The sequence below is a fragment of the Hyaena hyaena genome, unplaced genomic scaffold (genome assembly GCF_003009895.1).
Source record: "Hyaena hyaena isolate Hyena2069 unplaced genomic scaffold, ASM300989v1 scaffold_1030, whole genome shotgun sequence".
In the NCBI taxonomy this organism is placed as follows: domain Eukaryota; kingdom Metazoa; phylum Chordata; class Mammalia; order Carnivora; family Hyaenidae; genus Hyaena; species Hyaena hyaena.
In genome coordinates, this window is record NW_024081660.1 from 185,662 (window position 1) to 200,011 (window position 14,350).

A 14,350-nucleotide genomic window follows, 5' to 3' on the forward strand; every position below is an offset into this window, starting at 1 on the left:
GTCAAAGAAAAGGAAAAGTTTACAAAGCCTCTGACCACATCTACTCTCACCTCCATCCCACCTCAACCCCTATTCACTAATTATTTTGAGATAAAGGCTTTCTTCAAAATATTTTTTACCTCTTTGAGAAGAAAACAGAACCCCCAGAAGAGGAATAAAAACAAAGTACTGGATAGAGTTCCCCTACATGAAAAGATTGTCTAGACTGGATGTCTAGAAGAAACTACCCCACTAGAGCCCATCAACGAGACTGATACCTTTTCTTTCTTCTCTGCTTGCTTGTCTTGAGCCTTTCCTTTTTTTCTCTTGCCACTGCTTGGACCGTTTTCTGTGGTTGCTTTCTCTTCCTTCTTCTCTAACCTGGCCTTTGAGGAACTGATCTCCAGGGTCTCCTCCTTATGTGAGTTAGGGCTATAGCACATCAGGCTATGCATTTTTTGTGCAGGTGGGGCAAAGGTTTTCTTTGAGCCCTTCCCATGTTCTGAAAGAAATTTGATCATCAAATGGAATTTATGAAACATAGTCTAGCACAGAAAGTGTCTACACTGCCCATTGACTGGCCATATCAGAATAATATGGAGAGCTTTTAACAAAATCAGATTACTAGGCCTCTCCACTCCCACCCCACCCCCTGAAATTATGAATAAATAGTTGGGAGTGAGGCCTAGGAATCTAGGCCTTCTAGATTATTATGCCAGGTTTAGGAACTACTGAGTAATTCAAAGGTGACAAATATAAACATACAGGAAGCTAAATTATTCAAATGTGAAATTTTAAAAATCTGCTCATTTAACTTTAAACAAAATTTTACAGGAAATCAGAGGTATTGAAAGAAAGAAAGAAAGAAAGAAAGAAAACTAGTGCAATGAAAATTACATTGATCCTCCCAAGTATAAATCTCTCTCTTCTGAGCTACCATAACATTTGATATTTCTCTGCTGGCATTTACCACAAATTTGTATTGTAGATATTTAAATGTCCTTTGTCTCCCTACAAGTTCATATATTTCTTGAGATGGACTACTTCTAAGTCATATATATTTCACTCAAAGTTTCTAGAAAAGTAATAACTTTTAAAAAGTATATACCAAATATATATAGACTGAGCTTCCCTTTGGTGGGAAGGGTATCTACATGACCAAGATCTGAGAAAGAAGGAAAAAATTAGAGAAATGTACCAAAAAAAAAATGAATCTCCCTCACTCTTGACTCACCTTCTTTACTCTGCAACATTGCCATCATTCAGCTCAGAAGCTACACTTTCTTTGTGCCTCTGTTAGAAAAAAAGAAATAAACTGCTGTGACTCTGAATAAACATGATTTTAAACTTTCTTCTGTCTTCTTGGGCTTACGATCTTTGCCTGGGACTCCTGAACTACATTTTCTGCCCTCTTGACTCTACTCTTAACTCCTCAGCAGTGCCAATCAAATGCCAGGGGATGATGAGAGTTACTGTTTTATTTATTTATTAATTAATTAATTTATTTATTAGTTTATTGTCAAGTTGGTTTCCATATAACACCCAGTGCTCATCCGAGAGTTACTGTTTTAAAGATTAGCAACAATCCTTAGAGTTTTAAGTGCCTAGAGTCATGTCCAACATAAGGCAGGCACTCGTCAGTACTGGTAGTGATGTGTTTAAAAAAACTCATTGGGTAAATGTTGAAGATCTGATTGGCTTCATTCAATGATTCATGAACTGGGAAACATCTGATCTAGCAGACAGAAAGAACTCTGAAGAGCTATACAAAATGAAAGACTTTTACAGGCAGAAGGGAGCTGGAACAAAGAAGTTATACTAGGCAAACAAGCAAATTAGCTACTGCAAGTTTACTTTCCTATAGGGGATGGTAGGAGTCTATCAGGCAGATTACCTAACTAGTGCTGATCAGGTAGGGGTTTATTAGGCAGATTACCTAACTAGTCCTGATTGACTACAACCAAAATTCTATTTCTAGGAGAGCCAAAACTGTTTAGTCTTGTTTTAGTGACATGGGCTTAACATAAGCAACTGATTTTGGGGCCTGTTTTTAACAGATGGAAGTATAAATAGTAGTACTAATAGTAGTAGTAGCAGTAGTAGTAGTAGTAGTAGTAGCAGCAGCAGCAGCAGCAGCAGTATGAACAGTCCTGAGAGTTAAAAATGAGAGTGTTCTTCAGAAGGATAAACTCATCTCACAAGGTTTTCCTAAATACTTAAAACACAAATAATCTGGCAATTCTCTGACCTAATTCAGAGGTCCCTATGCATAAAGAACCCTCCCTTTTAATATCATTATAATCTGTATCTTCCCTTTACTTAGATTTTCTAGTCTAATAAATTTTCCGATGTACTGGATTCTAGCAATCTCTAGTCAAGGCTCAGAAATATTTGGTAACCAGCAGACGTTCCCCAGAGAAGCTAGTCATAGGCATCCAATACTTTCACTCTATATCCTGTAGCTATCTACCTACTTGCAGATGTTCTCTACTACATCATGCTTCATTACCACTATCAAAACAGGTGACACTTATTGAGCACCAATCATATTATTTACCCTTTACATATGTCATCTTGTTTAATTCTCCCAGTAAATCTAAGAGTTAGGTACTTTTTTACACCTGGAGAAATTAAGGCTTAGAGGGATTTAGAGATAATAGGTAATTGATAAATGGTAATTCAGGATTTGAATGCTCCTGATTTTAGTTTGCGCTATTAACTATGGTATGCTATATCCCAAGAGTCTAATTCAGTGCTTCACAACGATTTTGATATTATAACACATGTGGAAAGCATACATTAAAAATACACATTGAAAAACACAGAAAATTCTGTTTCCAGATACTCTGGACTAAAGGACCAGATTTTTCACAGTGATAGAAAACTGAGGGTTGGGAATGGGGAGGCATCCAGCCACACAAAAGGCTGAAGAGATTTGTCTCCACACAGCAATGGGCCATTGGAGGCCCAGCAGAATGCCAAGACTCCTCTTGTGAAGTTGCAATAATTTATACATTTTTTCCAGTTTACACTTTCCACTACTGATAGTATTTCTACTCAGCAATTAGAAGAAAAATACCTTTATTAGCTTAAATTTCTTATAACTCTTCTACCCAGTTTTCTTTAGGCTTAAAGCACATATACCATTCTTATTTTTATAACAATTATAACAAGTATTGTACCTCTGGGAGTGTCTGCAGAGGTCATAAAATGCCAGCTCCCCTTTTTACAGATGAAAAAAATGGGCAAAAAGCACTTAAGTGATTTGCCCAAAGCCTCAGTGTTAAGGATGACCCAGGCCTTTGCCTCTCAATTCTACCAATTCTACTAATAACACATCCATTCTTCTCAATGATTTTATTTATAGCTATTGGTTTTGAGTAATTTGAAGGCCTGAACCTGAAATTCAATCTTCCAACACTGTAATCTCCCATTATAAAAAGACCCCAAAGCAGCATAAAATGGATCTTATATATGAGATATGTATATGTGCCCTTTAAAGGTGAAAAATGTAACACCCTTGAATGACAAAATTAGAGTGAACATTTGGTTGCTCAGGGTATAGAGTTCCTCTCTCTAGATCTCAAGATGAATTCAAAGGTATCTGGGGCTCGACTAAGTGGTGTCCACAGCATGGCCAAACGTATTTTCGAACTATCTTTTGGTATTTTTTTGTTCCTTGTCTTATTTCTATAAATGTGAAAAATTCAGATGTGCTGTTCTGCAGCAACTACCTTTCCTTTATATTGAGGGGCACATTTTCTCACTGTTTTCATCTTAACTCATCATCACCAACCCTTAGGTCTACTTACTCTAGGAAAAAAGGCAAGTGGGAAATTAAGGAAGAAACACTGCAGCAAATTGGTCTTCTTTCTGATAATTGCAAATAGAAGCTAGAAATTGAATAGTTAGGCTGAAAAATGAATATTGATTTGATCACAAATGACAAATACATCTTTTTCCAGACTCCAGAATTCCAAAAAGATCATAAGTCTCTATGAAGGTAATATAAATTACAAGATGAGCTATTCTAAAAGGGGAAAAGCAAAATGAAAATTAGTGTATTTTAGAGGACAAAATTTGATTTTTTTAAATGTACATCTACATAATATGCTTAAACTTATCCATAAACTATCTCTGGAAGGATACACAAGAAACTAACCTCTAAGGAATAGAAGTGGGTGGCTGAGGTGGAAGAGAGCTTTTTAATACACCCCCTTCTATATCTCTAGCATTCTGAAACATGCTTATATTACCACTTTAAAAGTGATTTTTTAAATTCCAAATTCCTTATATAAAGAGTTCTGATCCACCTAAAAATGCAAATTTTTCTATTATTTAGGTTCAAATAATTATCTAAACCTATACTGACCTCTCTAGGCCAAAGAGTGTTACTGGCGCTCCAGTAACCAACTGGATAAAATTGTGGATCATTATTCATAAAACATAGTAAAGTTATAAGCAGTGATACATAATAGTTCCCCTTAGAGTAGAGGGCGATGACGAACATTACTTTTAAAGAAAATCTCTAATCTGATTAATGGAGTAGGGAAAGCCAGGAGTCACTCATTTTATGACAACTCAAATCTCTGCTCCTCTGTTTCAGATGAATTTTCTTCTTCCACATAAGGAATATTAAAACATGGTGCAAAAAGAGAAACGTTTTTAAAACCAGACAGTTAATAAGCACACAAACTACCACCAATTTTCATCTGACTAGCCACTAAATAACCGGCCACTCTAGAGCCAGGAATAACATTTGAGGGGTTTTGTTGTTTTTGTTTTTACTTCAAATGAAACAGAGAGGGGAGAAATCCAATAAAGCTTTAAGGATGAAAATTTTAAAAAGTTCCATAAATCAGACCCTACCACTCAACGTAAAAAAAGAATGAATAAAAAGGAAAAAAATAACTTAGAAATAATGAATGAAGGCAACCAAGGGAAGGTGAATGACGTGTTCCAAAAAAGAGATTTTCTTTCAATTAGAACACTGAAAGCCATCACAGTGATTTTAAGATGAAATCCTCTCCCTCAGCAGTTTTCAAAGTGTGATCCAAAGATCCCTGGGGGTCCCCTCCATGTCCCAACTGCTTATCTGTATTAGGCTGGATTTTCTCATACATTTCAACCAAAAACAAGATATCATAACAGACTGAATTCAGAAACATGAAAATTCAGCTGTCTTCTGTTAAGCCAGACATGAAAGAGATTTGCAAAACTGTAAAACACCACCATTCTTCACACTAAATTTTCTTTCATTTAGGAAAATGTTTTTCATAAAAATATTATTTACATCAACATATAATTATTAATTATAACTTATGATTTTAAAATCAATAAATAACTTAAATTTTTCTCAGTTTAAGTTATAATATGTTAATATCAACAGATATGAAAGATATGCAGCTCTAAAACAATCTTTGGAGTCCTTTGTAACTTTTAAGAATATAAGAGGGCTCTGAGACCAGTAAGTTTGAGAAATCTAGCTAAATAACAATTCAGTTTTGTCAATATTTTTCCAAAACCATTAATCCTCCTCCCCCTATTTAGAATGTGTTCACAAAGTTCTGTCTCTTAACCACCCAGTTATCCCTCTTTATATTATTTTTGGAATCCTTGTCTAAGAGAATAAAAGCAAACCCTTTAGAATTGTCCTCAGACACACAGTCCACACGGGCTCCATGAACCTGGAAAACTATATTTAAAATCTCCTTTACGCTGGGGCACCTGAGTGCCTCAGTCCCTTAGACTTCCAACTCCAGTTCATGATTTTGAAGTTCATGGGTTGGAGACCTGCCTCAGGCTTTGTGCAGACAGCTTGTAGCCTGGAGCTTGCTTCAGATTCTGTGTCTCTGTCTCTGCCCTTCCCCGGCTCATGCTCTCTGTCAAAAATAAACATTTTTTAAAAATCTTTTTTTCAAATCTCCTTTACACTGGAATCTGATTTCCTTTTGACATTAATGTCTAATGCCATGTGGACTCCTGCTTCTTTTTATGCCACTATTAAGGGTCTCATGCTTTACCGACTGAGCTAGCCAGGGGACTCATGCCATCATTAAAAACCATAGGGGTTTTTTTCCTCCCCCCATTTCCTTATTTTTCTTCCTCAGCAAGCATGATTTCACAAGAAAGAGAGTAAAAACAGGATTCCAGCTACTTTCACTACCCCAACCTAACATAACAAGATACTGTGGTAACTACCTAAATTAACCCTGTACAAAAATCTTATCAATAAATTTACGGGGGGGGGGGGGTGCCTGGGTCGTTCAGTCGCTTAAGCTCCCCTCTCTTGATTTTGGCTCATGTTATGGTCTCACAGCTCGTGAGATTCAAACACCCCCCCACCGGCCACAAACACACCTCAAGCCTGCTTGGGATTCTCTCTCTCCCTCTCTGCCCCTCCCCCACTCGTGCGCACACGCATGCTCTCTCAAAAATAAACTTTTTAAAAAAATAAATTAACGGTGAACTAAAGCTTATTGGTTCAGAGGGCAAGGAAGCACAAAGATATGGCCACTTAACACCAAAGTACAGGTTGTCTTTGCTGAGTGCTGATACTCTTGCCGCCGGCAACACTTCCACAGGTGTCCCCTGCCCACCTCATATTCGCCTTTGTGTTGTATTCACATTCCCCCGAACCCCTAGATCCCCGCTCCATCTCCCCTCACATGGGTGCCAAGGTCTGAAACAGTAAAATGTCTAACTCCACGTTTCAAACCAGCAGTTAGACCTTTTAGCGATCCCCGTTTTCCCTCTTTTCTCTCACCAATTCTCTTAAGGGTAGCAATTAATATCAGAGGTACCACAGAGCCAAAAGTCCACGACTCCCCTCAGTGGCTAAAACAGCCCCTCCTCCACCTCACGAATCCCCAAGAGGAGATAATTTCCTCAGCTGCCCGCTCACGCCCGCGCCGGCACCCCCACCCCTGGAGAAGGCACCAGGATCTTCATTCCCCCTAAGTCCGTCCTTGCCCTCCAAGATATTGGGTTACTTTTGTTTGTTGAGGGTAGGTTTGCGGGGGTTAGAGATTCTAAGGAGGGGTAAGAGTTGGCTGTCGCCCTGAACAGAAAACTTTTCCTCAGGAGACAGGATTGGCAGAGCCCAGCACTTTCATCTAGAACCAGAGCAGAACCAGCTACCTTCTGGAACGAGGAAAACCTAAAGGCGAGGAGTAGACTGAGCCACTGCAGCAATTCTGCAAACCCCACCAACCCCGACCCAGCTTTCCCGCCACCTAGGAAAGGCGCGAGGCCACGCACAAGCTCCGTTCCCACCCCAGGGGCGTGATCCCGGGACTGAGGCGCATGCGCAGCTGAAGCTGCTTCAGCGTTTGCGCAGCTGTCATTTCCGCCATCTTCCAACCGAATGCCGCGTAAAACTACAAATCCCATAATGCTCCGTGGCCTCACTTTCTTAGGCGGCAGGAGCAGCGCCTGATCGTTCGTGAAGCACATCTTCCGTTTACTAATTTTTCCGAGTTCCCCATACTGCTTTTTCCTTCCCGTTTTCGTTTCTTGGTTCCTAGTCTTCCTTTAGTTTCTTCCACGCCCTATTTTAGTTGAGAGTATCCGTCACCACACTCTCGCCTCTCCCGCGTTCTCCGCCACAAGGACCCGCTCCCTAAGCCCTGGCGACAGGGAGAACGCGCAACCGGTGGAGAGGGCGCCGAATAGCTTCTTCCCCATTGGCCGAGGCAGGGGGCCCAAAGCAGACCAACCCTCTTCCCCGCCCACACTCGTTTTTATATAAGGCTGCGCGAAGCGACCGTGTGCTTGGGAAGGCCTGCGTGCGAGGTGGCGGTGGTAGTAGTGGGTGTACTGCTATTGGTGGCCGTGGTGGGCGTCGGATCGCAGTCCACAGGCTGGGGAATCGCACACAGGCGTCGGGTGGTGGGAGGAGGTGTTGGTGCCAGGGCTGTGAGTGTGGAGGCGGAGAGGAGGGCGTGGTATCCTCAGGTGATCGCGATTGGGGTAAGGCGGAGGAGCGAGAGAACGACTCGGCCATTTCGGGGGAAGAGGAAGTTGGACAACATCGGCTGTTTTAGTGCCTTTTTTTTTTTCAGTTCAGCAGAGAATATTTCTCAGGGGGGTGAGTTACAATGACTTATTGTATTTCGCTGAGAACAGTTTGTAGGAAAACCGCCTGTACGCTCCTTTCCTTTTCTTCTCTACTTTTAGGTTCACCCCTCCGTTCCCTGGGAAGATTTTCTAAGTAGGTGGGGGGGCAAATATGAATAATTCATGAGGTGAGGTCCGCCCCGCTCTTTGGCCACGCCCCCTTCGAATCGTGCTGACGCACTTGCGTGAACCAAATATTAGGAAGCGACGTAACAGTCCCCGCCCCTAGGGTGGAGGGCGGGGTGTCATCTCCAGCACGTGCTGTTTCTACCCGCGCAAGCCCAAAAGGGTGTGCGCAGGCGCTGCCCGCCAGGGGGAGGAAGGAGGCGGGGTGGGGAGGTTGCTGGGTTTAGAGCCGGGCGGAGACCGCCGAGACTCATTCCTCAGGAACAAGGGTCGGGTGTCAAGGAGACCTTTTCACACCAGCTCCCCGTCCCCCGCCTACGGTGGGTGGGATCGCGCGGCAGAGACAAAGGATATCAGTAGGGACGGACATAGCTGCGAAGGGAAGTAGGGTGTCAGTTTGGGGTGGTGGGCTTTGGGGAGGGCTGAGGTGGGCTATATTTAAACTCCCTGAGCCGTTAAGTTGGTTCGTACTCTGATGCGCGCGCAACCAGGGTGGTGGCGGTGTGCGCATGCGTGGTTCAGGGGCGAGAGGAACGCGCTCTAGCAGTGCGCGCTCGCGGCGTATGGTAGTGGTAGAGGAGAAAGGGGTCGGCGCACGCGCGGTTGATTCCTCGAGTTATTCGGTTCTCGCGGGCATCTTGTTTTGGTCTCGCGGGCGAGTGGGGCGCGCTTCGGGGGAGGCGCTTGGGCGCGAGACTAGGCGAGAAGAGCGGAGCTGCGCGCGCACTCGGGGAAGGGGGAAGGGAGCGTGCTCTAGGGAGGGGGGGTTAAGCCCCCTAGTCCCCTCCTCGTTGCCCTCGCCTGGGACGGAATAAGGGGAGGAAATGATCGAGATGGCGGCGGAGAAGGAGCCGTTTCTGGTGCCGGCCCCGCCGCCGCCGCTCAAAGATGAGTCGAGCGGAGGGGGCGGCCCCACGGTGCAACCGCACCGAGAGGCTGCCTCCGGGGAGCTCTGCGGTGGGACGCAGCGTGGGCCGGGCCCTCGCGCGCATTCGGCAGGGGCCCCGGCTTCTGGGGCTGGCAAGGAGAGCTCTGGGGCTACATCCACTCGGGGAGGCCAGTCGCAGCAGCATCGAGAGGACAGCCCCCAGGCGCAGTCGCACGGGGAGGCCCGCTTGTCCGATCCCCACGGGCGAGCCGCTCCCCCTGACGTGGGGGAGGAGCGACGGGGAGGGGGCGGGACAGAACTGGGCCCCCCTGCCCCTCCTCGGCCCCGTAATGGCTATCAGCCCCACCGGCCCCCTGGGGGAGGTGGGGGTAAGAGGAGAAACAGTTGTAATGTAGGAGGGGGTGGTGGAGGCTTCAAACATCCGGCCTTCAAGAGGCGCAGGCGGGTTAATTCAGACTGTGATTCTGTGTTACCCTCCAACTTTCTCCTGGGGGGCAATATCTTTGATCCACTGAACCTGAATAGTCTCCTGGATGAGGAAGTGAGCCGCGCACTCAATGCAGAGACCCCTAAGTCATCTCCACTTCCGGCCAAGGGGCGAGATCCAGTGGAGATCCTCATCCCCAAAGATATTACTGACCCGCTCAGTCTTAATACTTGCACTGATGAGGCCCAGGTAGTGCTTGCATCGCCACTCAAGACTGGTCGGAAGCGGCATAGACACCGGGGACAGCACCACCAGCAGCAGCAGGCAACTGGAGGGAATGATAGCCACTCTGTGCTCCCTGCAGCCCCCCTCACTCCCTCACTCCAGGGGGAGGGCACCACACAGCAGCAGCGGCATAGGGGCCAGAACCGGGATGCCCCCCAGCCCTATGAACTCAACACAGCCATCAACTGCAGGGATGAGGTCGTGTCTCCCCTTCCATCTGCCCTACAGGGTCCCTCAGGCTCCCTTTCAGCCCCTCCAGCTGCCTCAGTTACCTCTGCACCCCCGTCTTCCTCCTCCTCACGACATCGCAAACGTCGCAGGACTTCCAGCAAGTCAGAGGCAGGGGCTAGGGGTGGAGGCCAGGTTCCTAAAGAAAAGGGCCGAGGGAGTGGGGGAGGCCGCCACCACCACCTCTACCCACTACCTGCAGCAATCTTCAAAAAGCAACAGTGCAAGTTCCAGTATGGGAATTATTGCAAGTACTATGGTTACCGCAATCCTTCCTGTGAGGATGGGCGCCTGCGAGTGTTGAAGCCTGAGTGGTTTCGGGGTCGGGACGTCCTAGATCTGGGCTGCAATGTGGGCCACCTGACCCTGAGCATTGCCTGTAAGTGGGGCCCATCCCTCATGGTGGGCCTGGATATCGATTCCCGGCTCATCCACTCTGCCCGCCAAAACATCCGACACTACCTGTCAGAGGAGCTGCGTCTGCCACCCCAGACTTCTGATGGGGATCCAGAGGCAGAGAGTGAGGAAGGGACCACAACTGTCCGAAAGAGAAGCTGCTTCCCAGCCTCACTGACAGCCAGCCGGGGTCCCATTGCCGCACCCCAAGTGCCCTTGGATGGAGCAGACACATCAGTCTTCCCCAACAATGTTGTCTTCGTCACGGTAAGGGGGTATGAAGGCTCTTGGGATAGGGGCCAGGTGTGAAGATGAGATTAAATGGGAACAAGACAGGAAAGTTATGACCCAGAGAGATTTCTGCATGCACTCCTTGCTGAGAGAACCAGATCAAGAGAAGGGTCTGAATCTGTGACTGCCTCTGCTGAGTGTCTCTCTCCTCCTATAACCTGGAAAACTGGGAGCTCTACCTGGGCTCCTTTGTCATGACTACTGGCTCCAAGATGGGGTCCAACTCCTTTTGCCCTGCTCCCGGCCTAGACTGTAATCCAGACCAGTCCACCTTCCCTTGGGGGATGTTGCTGATGCTCTCTAGTATAAGATTTGGTCCAGACTGAAAGTTTGCTCTCCAACCCACTGGATGAAGGTGCATGAAAGGATAGGTGTCAGACATGGAATGTCTTGGGGTGGGAAGAGGAGGAGGGTAGTGGCTGACTAATATTTTGAGAGGGACTTAGATCCAGATTTGGTTGAAGAGTATTGGTGGGCAGAACTCTAAGTGTCTTGGCCTTAGATCATCTCATGTTGACCCTAGATGGTGAGATGGGCAAGAGTCAGAGTCTTCTGCAGGAGGGGAGGGTATTGAGTCTCAAGAGTGTCTAGCTCCTGACTGCACATAGCTCTCCATAAAACACTCCAGTCAGGCCATCTGCAGGAACAGTTGGTGATGTGTTGGGTTAAGCCTGCAAGAATGGACTTTGCAGAGGGTGTTGATGAGCTTATCATCTAGAAAAGGTTTCCAAAGGGATGGGGCTCTTCTCTCAGAGAAAGGAAACAGGCCTAGAACTCTGCCAGCCTCAACTACAGGGAAGGAACCACAGGTTTCCTTTGAAACCTGAATTAGGTCTTTTTGCATTGACGTTGAGTAACTCAGTTTAATGTTTGTGGGGTAGGAATAAGTATTGGATGGAGTCTTCAGAGAACCTGTGTTTTTTTCTCTTAAGTTTCACACCAGTTTTGGAGACCTCGTGGGTAATTTGCTCAGTTTAAAATATCCAGCCTCCCTTTTTATGTTTAGCTTACCACCAGTAGAAAGGGCAGGAGGGTGGAAAGCAAGAAAATGAGACCTAGGGCCCCTGGCTGGCTCAGTTGATAGAACATGGGACTCTTGGTCTCTAGGTCGGGAGTTCAAGCCCCATGTTGGATATGAAGCCTACTTAAAGTTAAAAGGGGAGGAGGGGTGCCTAGGTGACTCAGTCGGTTAAAGTCTGACTCTGGAATTCAGTTCAGGTCATGATCTCACAGTTTGTGAGTTCAAGCCCCTTGTTGGGCTCTGCACTTACAGTGCAGAGCCTGCTTGTGATTCTCTCTCCCTCTTTCTCTGCCCCTCCCGTGCTCATTCACTCTCTCCCTCCCTCTCTCTCTTTCTCTGAAAATAAACTTTACAAAAAGAAAATGAGACTCAAAGAGGGCACCATTTGGGAGTTAGTCTGACAAGTGTCAGAGAAGATTGTGGCCAAGGGCTAAGGTGAGGCTGTAGGACTTTGTCTTAGGGGCTACAGGGTGGGTTGTGTGGGAGCAGTGGTTCTTTTTATTGCCTCTGTTGACCTTGCTACCAATTCTTGCCCTCAGGGTAACTATGTCCTGGATCGAGATGAACTGGTGGAGGCCCAAACACCCGAGTATGATGTGGTGCTCTGCCTCAGTCTCACCAAGTGGGTGCATCTGAATTGGGGAGATGAGGGGCTAAAGCGCATGTTTCGCCGGATCTACCGGCATCTACGTCCTGGGGGCATCCTGGTCCTAGAGCCCCAACCTTGGTCATCCTATGGCAAGAGAAAGACTCTCTCGGTGAGTTGGGATATTGGTGGAAATTGGGATAGCCTTCCTTTAGTTGAGGCAAGAAAGGCCTCAAGGAAGCAGAAAGAGAAGTACTTTCTGAACAAGGTGAATAGGCCCCTTGGGTGGGCATCATTCCATGCCAGGGGAGAAGCCAGCAAGCTGAAGTGATCCCCTGCCCTTCTCCCTAGGAAACAATCTATAAGAACTACTATCGAATCCAGCTGAGGCCAGAGCAGTTCACTTCCTACCTGACCTCCCCAGAGGTGGGCTTCTCCAGCTATGAGCTTGTGGCTACACCCCACAACACCTCCAGAGGTAAGCTTGGCTGACTTGGTGGGGGGAGGGGGATGTTGAGGCTGGCCCTGACAGGCTGCAGACCCTGTGGAGTCTTGAAGTCCTGCCAACCCCTACTGATTGCATACTCTCTCCTCAGGCTTCCAGCGTTCTGTGTACCTGTTCCACAAGGCCCGTTCCCCCAGCCACTAAGTGGCCCCCTGAACAGAAAGTGTGAAGAAGCTGCCCACTGCTCTTAAGGACTTGGGGGAAAAGGAAAGTACCCCAAGGTCCTTCCTTTTTGGCTTCAAAAATAGTTTCCTGTCTCAGATCTGCAAAGAAAGCTTCTCTTATGTTGCTGTCCCAGCCTCCTCCGTCCACCTCTGCAGCAAGCCCATCTGTGCTGGAGTTACCAACAGCTTCCTCTCCAACCCCCCCCACCCCCAGCTCACTGGGCTGGATGGCATGGACTGTTTGCTGACCTCTTCTCCTCGGGTATGGGAGGTGGCGGGTATCAAGTTCTCTAGCCTCTTCCTTCTTTTCTCCGAAGGAGATTCCCATTTCTCCTCAGCCCTTGTCCCTAGCTGCGTTTCAGTGGACCACAGACAGACGGACTGAGGGTTAAGAGGGGGAAGTTTGGCAGGGAGGCATGCAGGTACTGTGAAAATCCTTCCCTCTGCTGTCCCCCATTGGGAAAAGGGGTTGGGTCTGGAATGTAAGAACAGCACAATAAATTGATGTTCAGGGCAGTGGCCCCCACACTGGTTTCTGGCACTTTCTAACTGGTGGGGAAGGGATGGTGCCTCCCAGTAGAACCTTTACTTCCTCTGTCCAAACGAGTCTCAAGAAAGAGGACAGATTTTTTTTCAGTGAGTGTTGAATGCTAGTCACATCTACACACAAACACAACTCTAGTCAGGAAGAAGGGGTATAATGTGAATTCTTATGTGAAACTTGGGGAAAAAAAGAGCCCATCTCCCCTCAAAAACCTCATTGACCAGAATTTTTTTGTGGGAGCTTTGGACAGAAAGCTAACTTTACAACTTTGGAAGAATGAACAGCGGAGCTGAAGTGTAGAACTAGAAAAAGGCACTATGGACCAGACTGCCCACCTGCTCCAGGACCATCCACCACGCACCTGTTTTGTAATGTGCAACTAGATGGATAGGCAATTTAACTAACATGAAGCTCTTTAGCATCTTTGTCAAACGCTGGAAGTTTGACTATTTATTCAGCAACTATTGAGCACTCTTGGATCTGGTGAAACAAGCTGAGAAGGCTCTTAGAGGTAGAAACAAGGAATTTAAATAACTGGGTGCGAATGGCTAGTTGCCTTGCAGGCTCCTTGAGCCGGGTAATTGGGAAAGAAGGCCTCCCTGAAGATAACAGACTTGAGACCCACATGTTAAAGTGATCTGAAGTAAGTAGTGCAAAGGAACAGATGCAGTGTCTGTGACAAGTGGGAGGAAGAGGTGGGACAGTTTTAACTTGCTATCACTACCAAGTTCCTAAAAAACCACAAACTTGACTTCCAAACAGCTTCCAACCTGAGGCTTGACCTCATTTTA

At 46.3% G+C, this 14,350-nt stretch overlaps 2 protein-coding genes across 6 annotated transcripts in view; one reads left to right on the forward strand and one right to left on the reverse strand.

Moving 5' to 3' along the window:
- The window catches only part of ZCWPW1 (zinc finger CW-type and PWWP domain containing 1), a 41,486-nt gene extending 33,835 nt beyond the window's left edge, over positions 1-7,651 (reverse strand). Inside the window, exons 1-4 of one of the 5 annotated variants that reach the window (XM_039221902.1) lie at positions 7,390-7,651; positions 4,513-4,594; positions 1,214-1,272; positions 258-481 (exon numbers count right to left, since the gene is read on the reverse strand). In XM_039221902.1, the coding sequence (XP_039077833.1) occupies positions 258-481; positions 1,214-1,241 (252 nt within the window). In that variant the 5' untranslated portion in view covers positions 1,242-1,272; positions 4,513-4,594; positions 7,390-7,651. Of the gene's footprint in view, positions 1-257; positions 482-1,213; positions 1,273-4,512; positions 4,619-7,119; positions 7,260-7,389 lie in introns of those variants that run through there. The other 4 variants (XM_039221898.1, XM_039221900.1, XM_039221901.1 and 1 more) reach the window with 4 other exon arrangements.
- A 116-nt stretch (positions 7,652-7,767) lies between these two features.
- MEPCE (methylphosphate capping enzyme) lies at positions 7,768-13,543 on the forward strand. The gene is made up of 4 exons (XM_039221906.1): positions 7,768-10,715; positions 12,300-12,518; positions 12,698-12,824; positions 12,943-13,543. Exons 1-4 carry the CDS (start codon positions 9,048-9,050, stop codon positions 12,993-12,995), a joined length of 2,067 nt encoding a protein of 688 aa, XP_039077837.1. The 5' UTR covers positions 7,768-9,047; the 3' UTR covers positions 12,996-13,543.
- Positions 13,544-14,350: the final 807 nt, after the last annotated feature.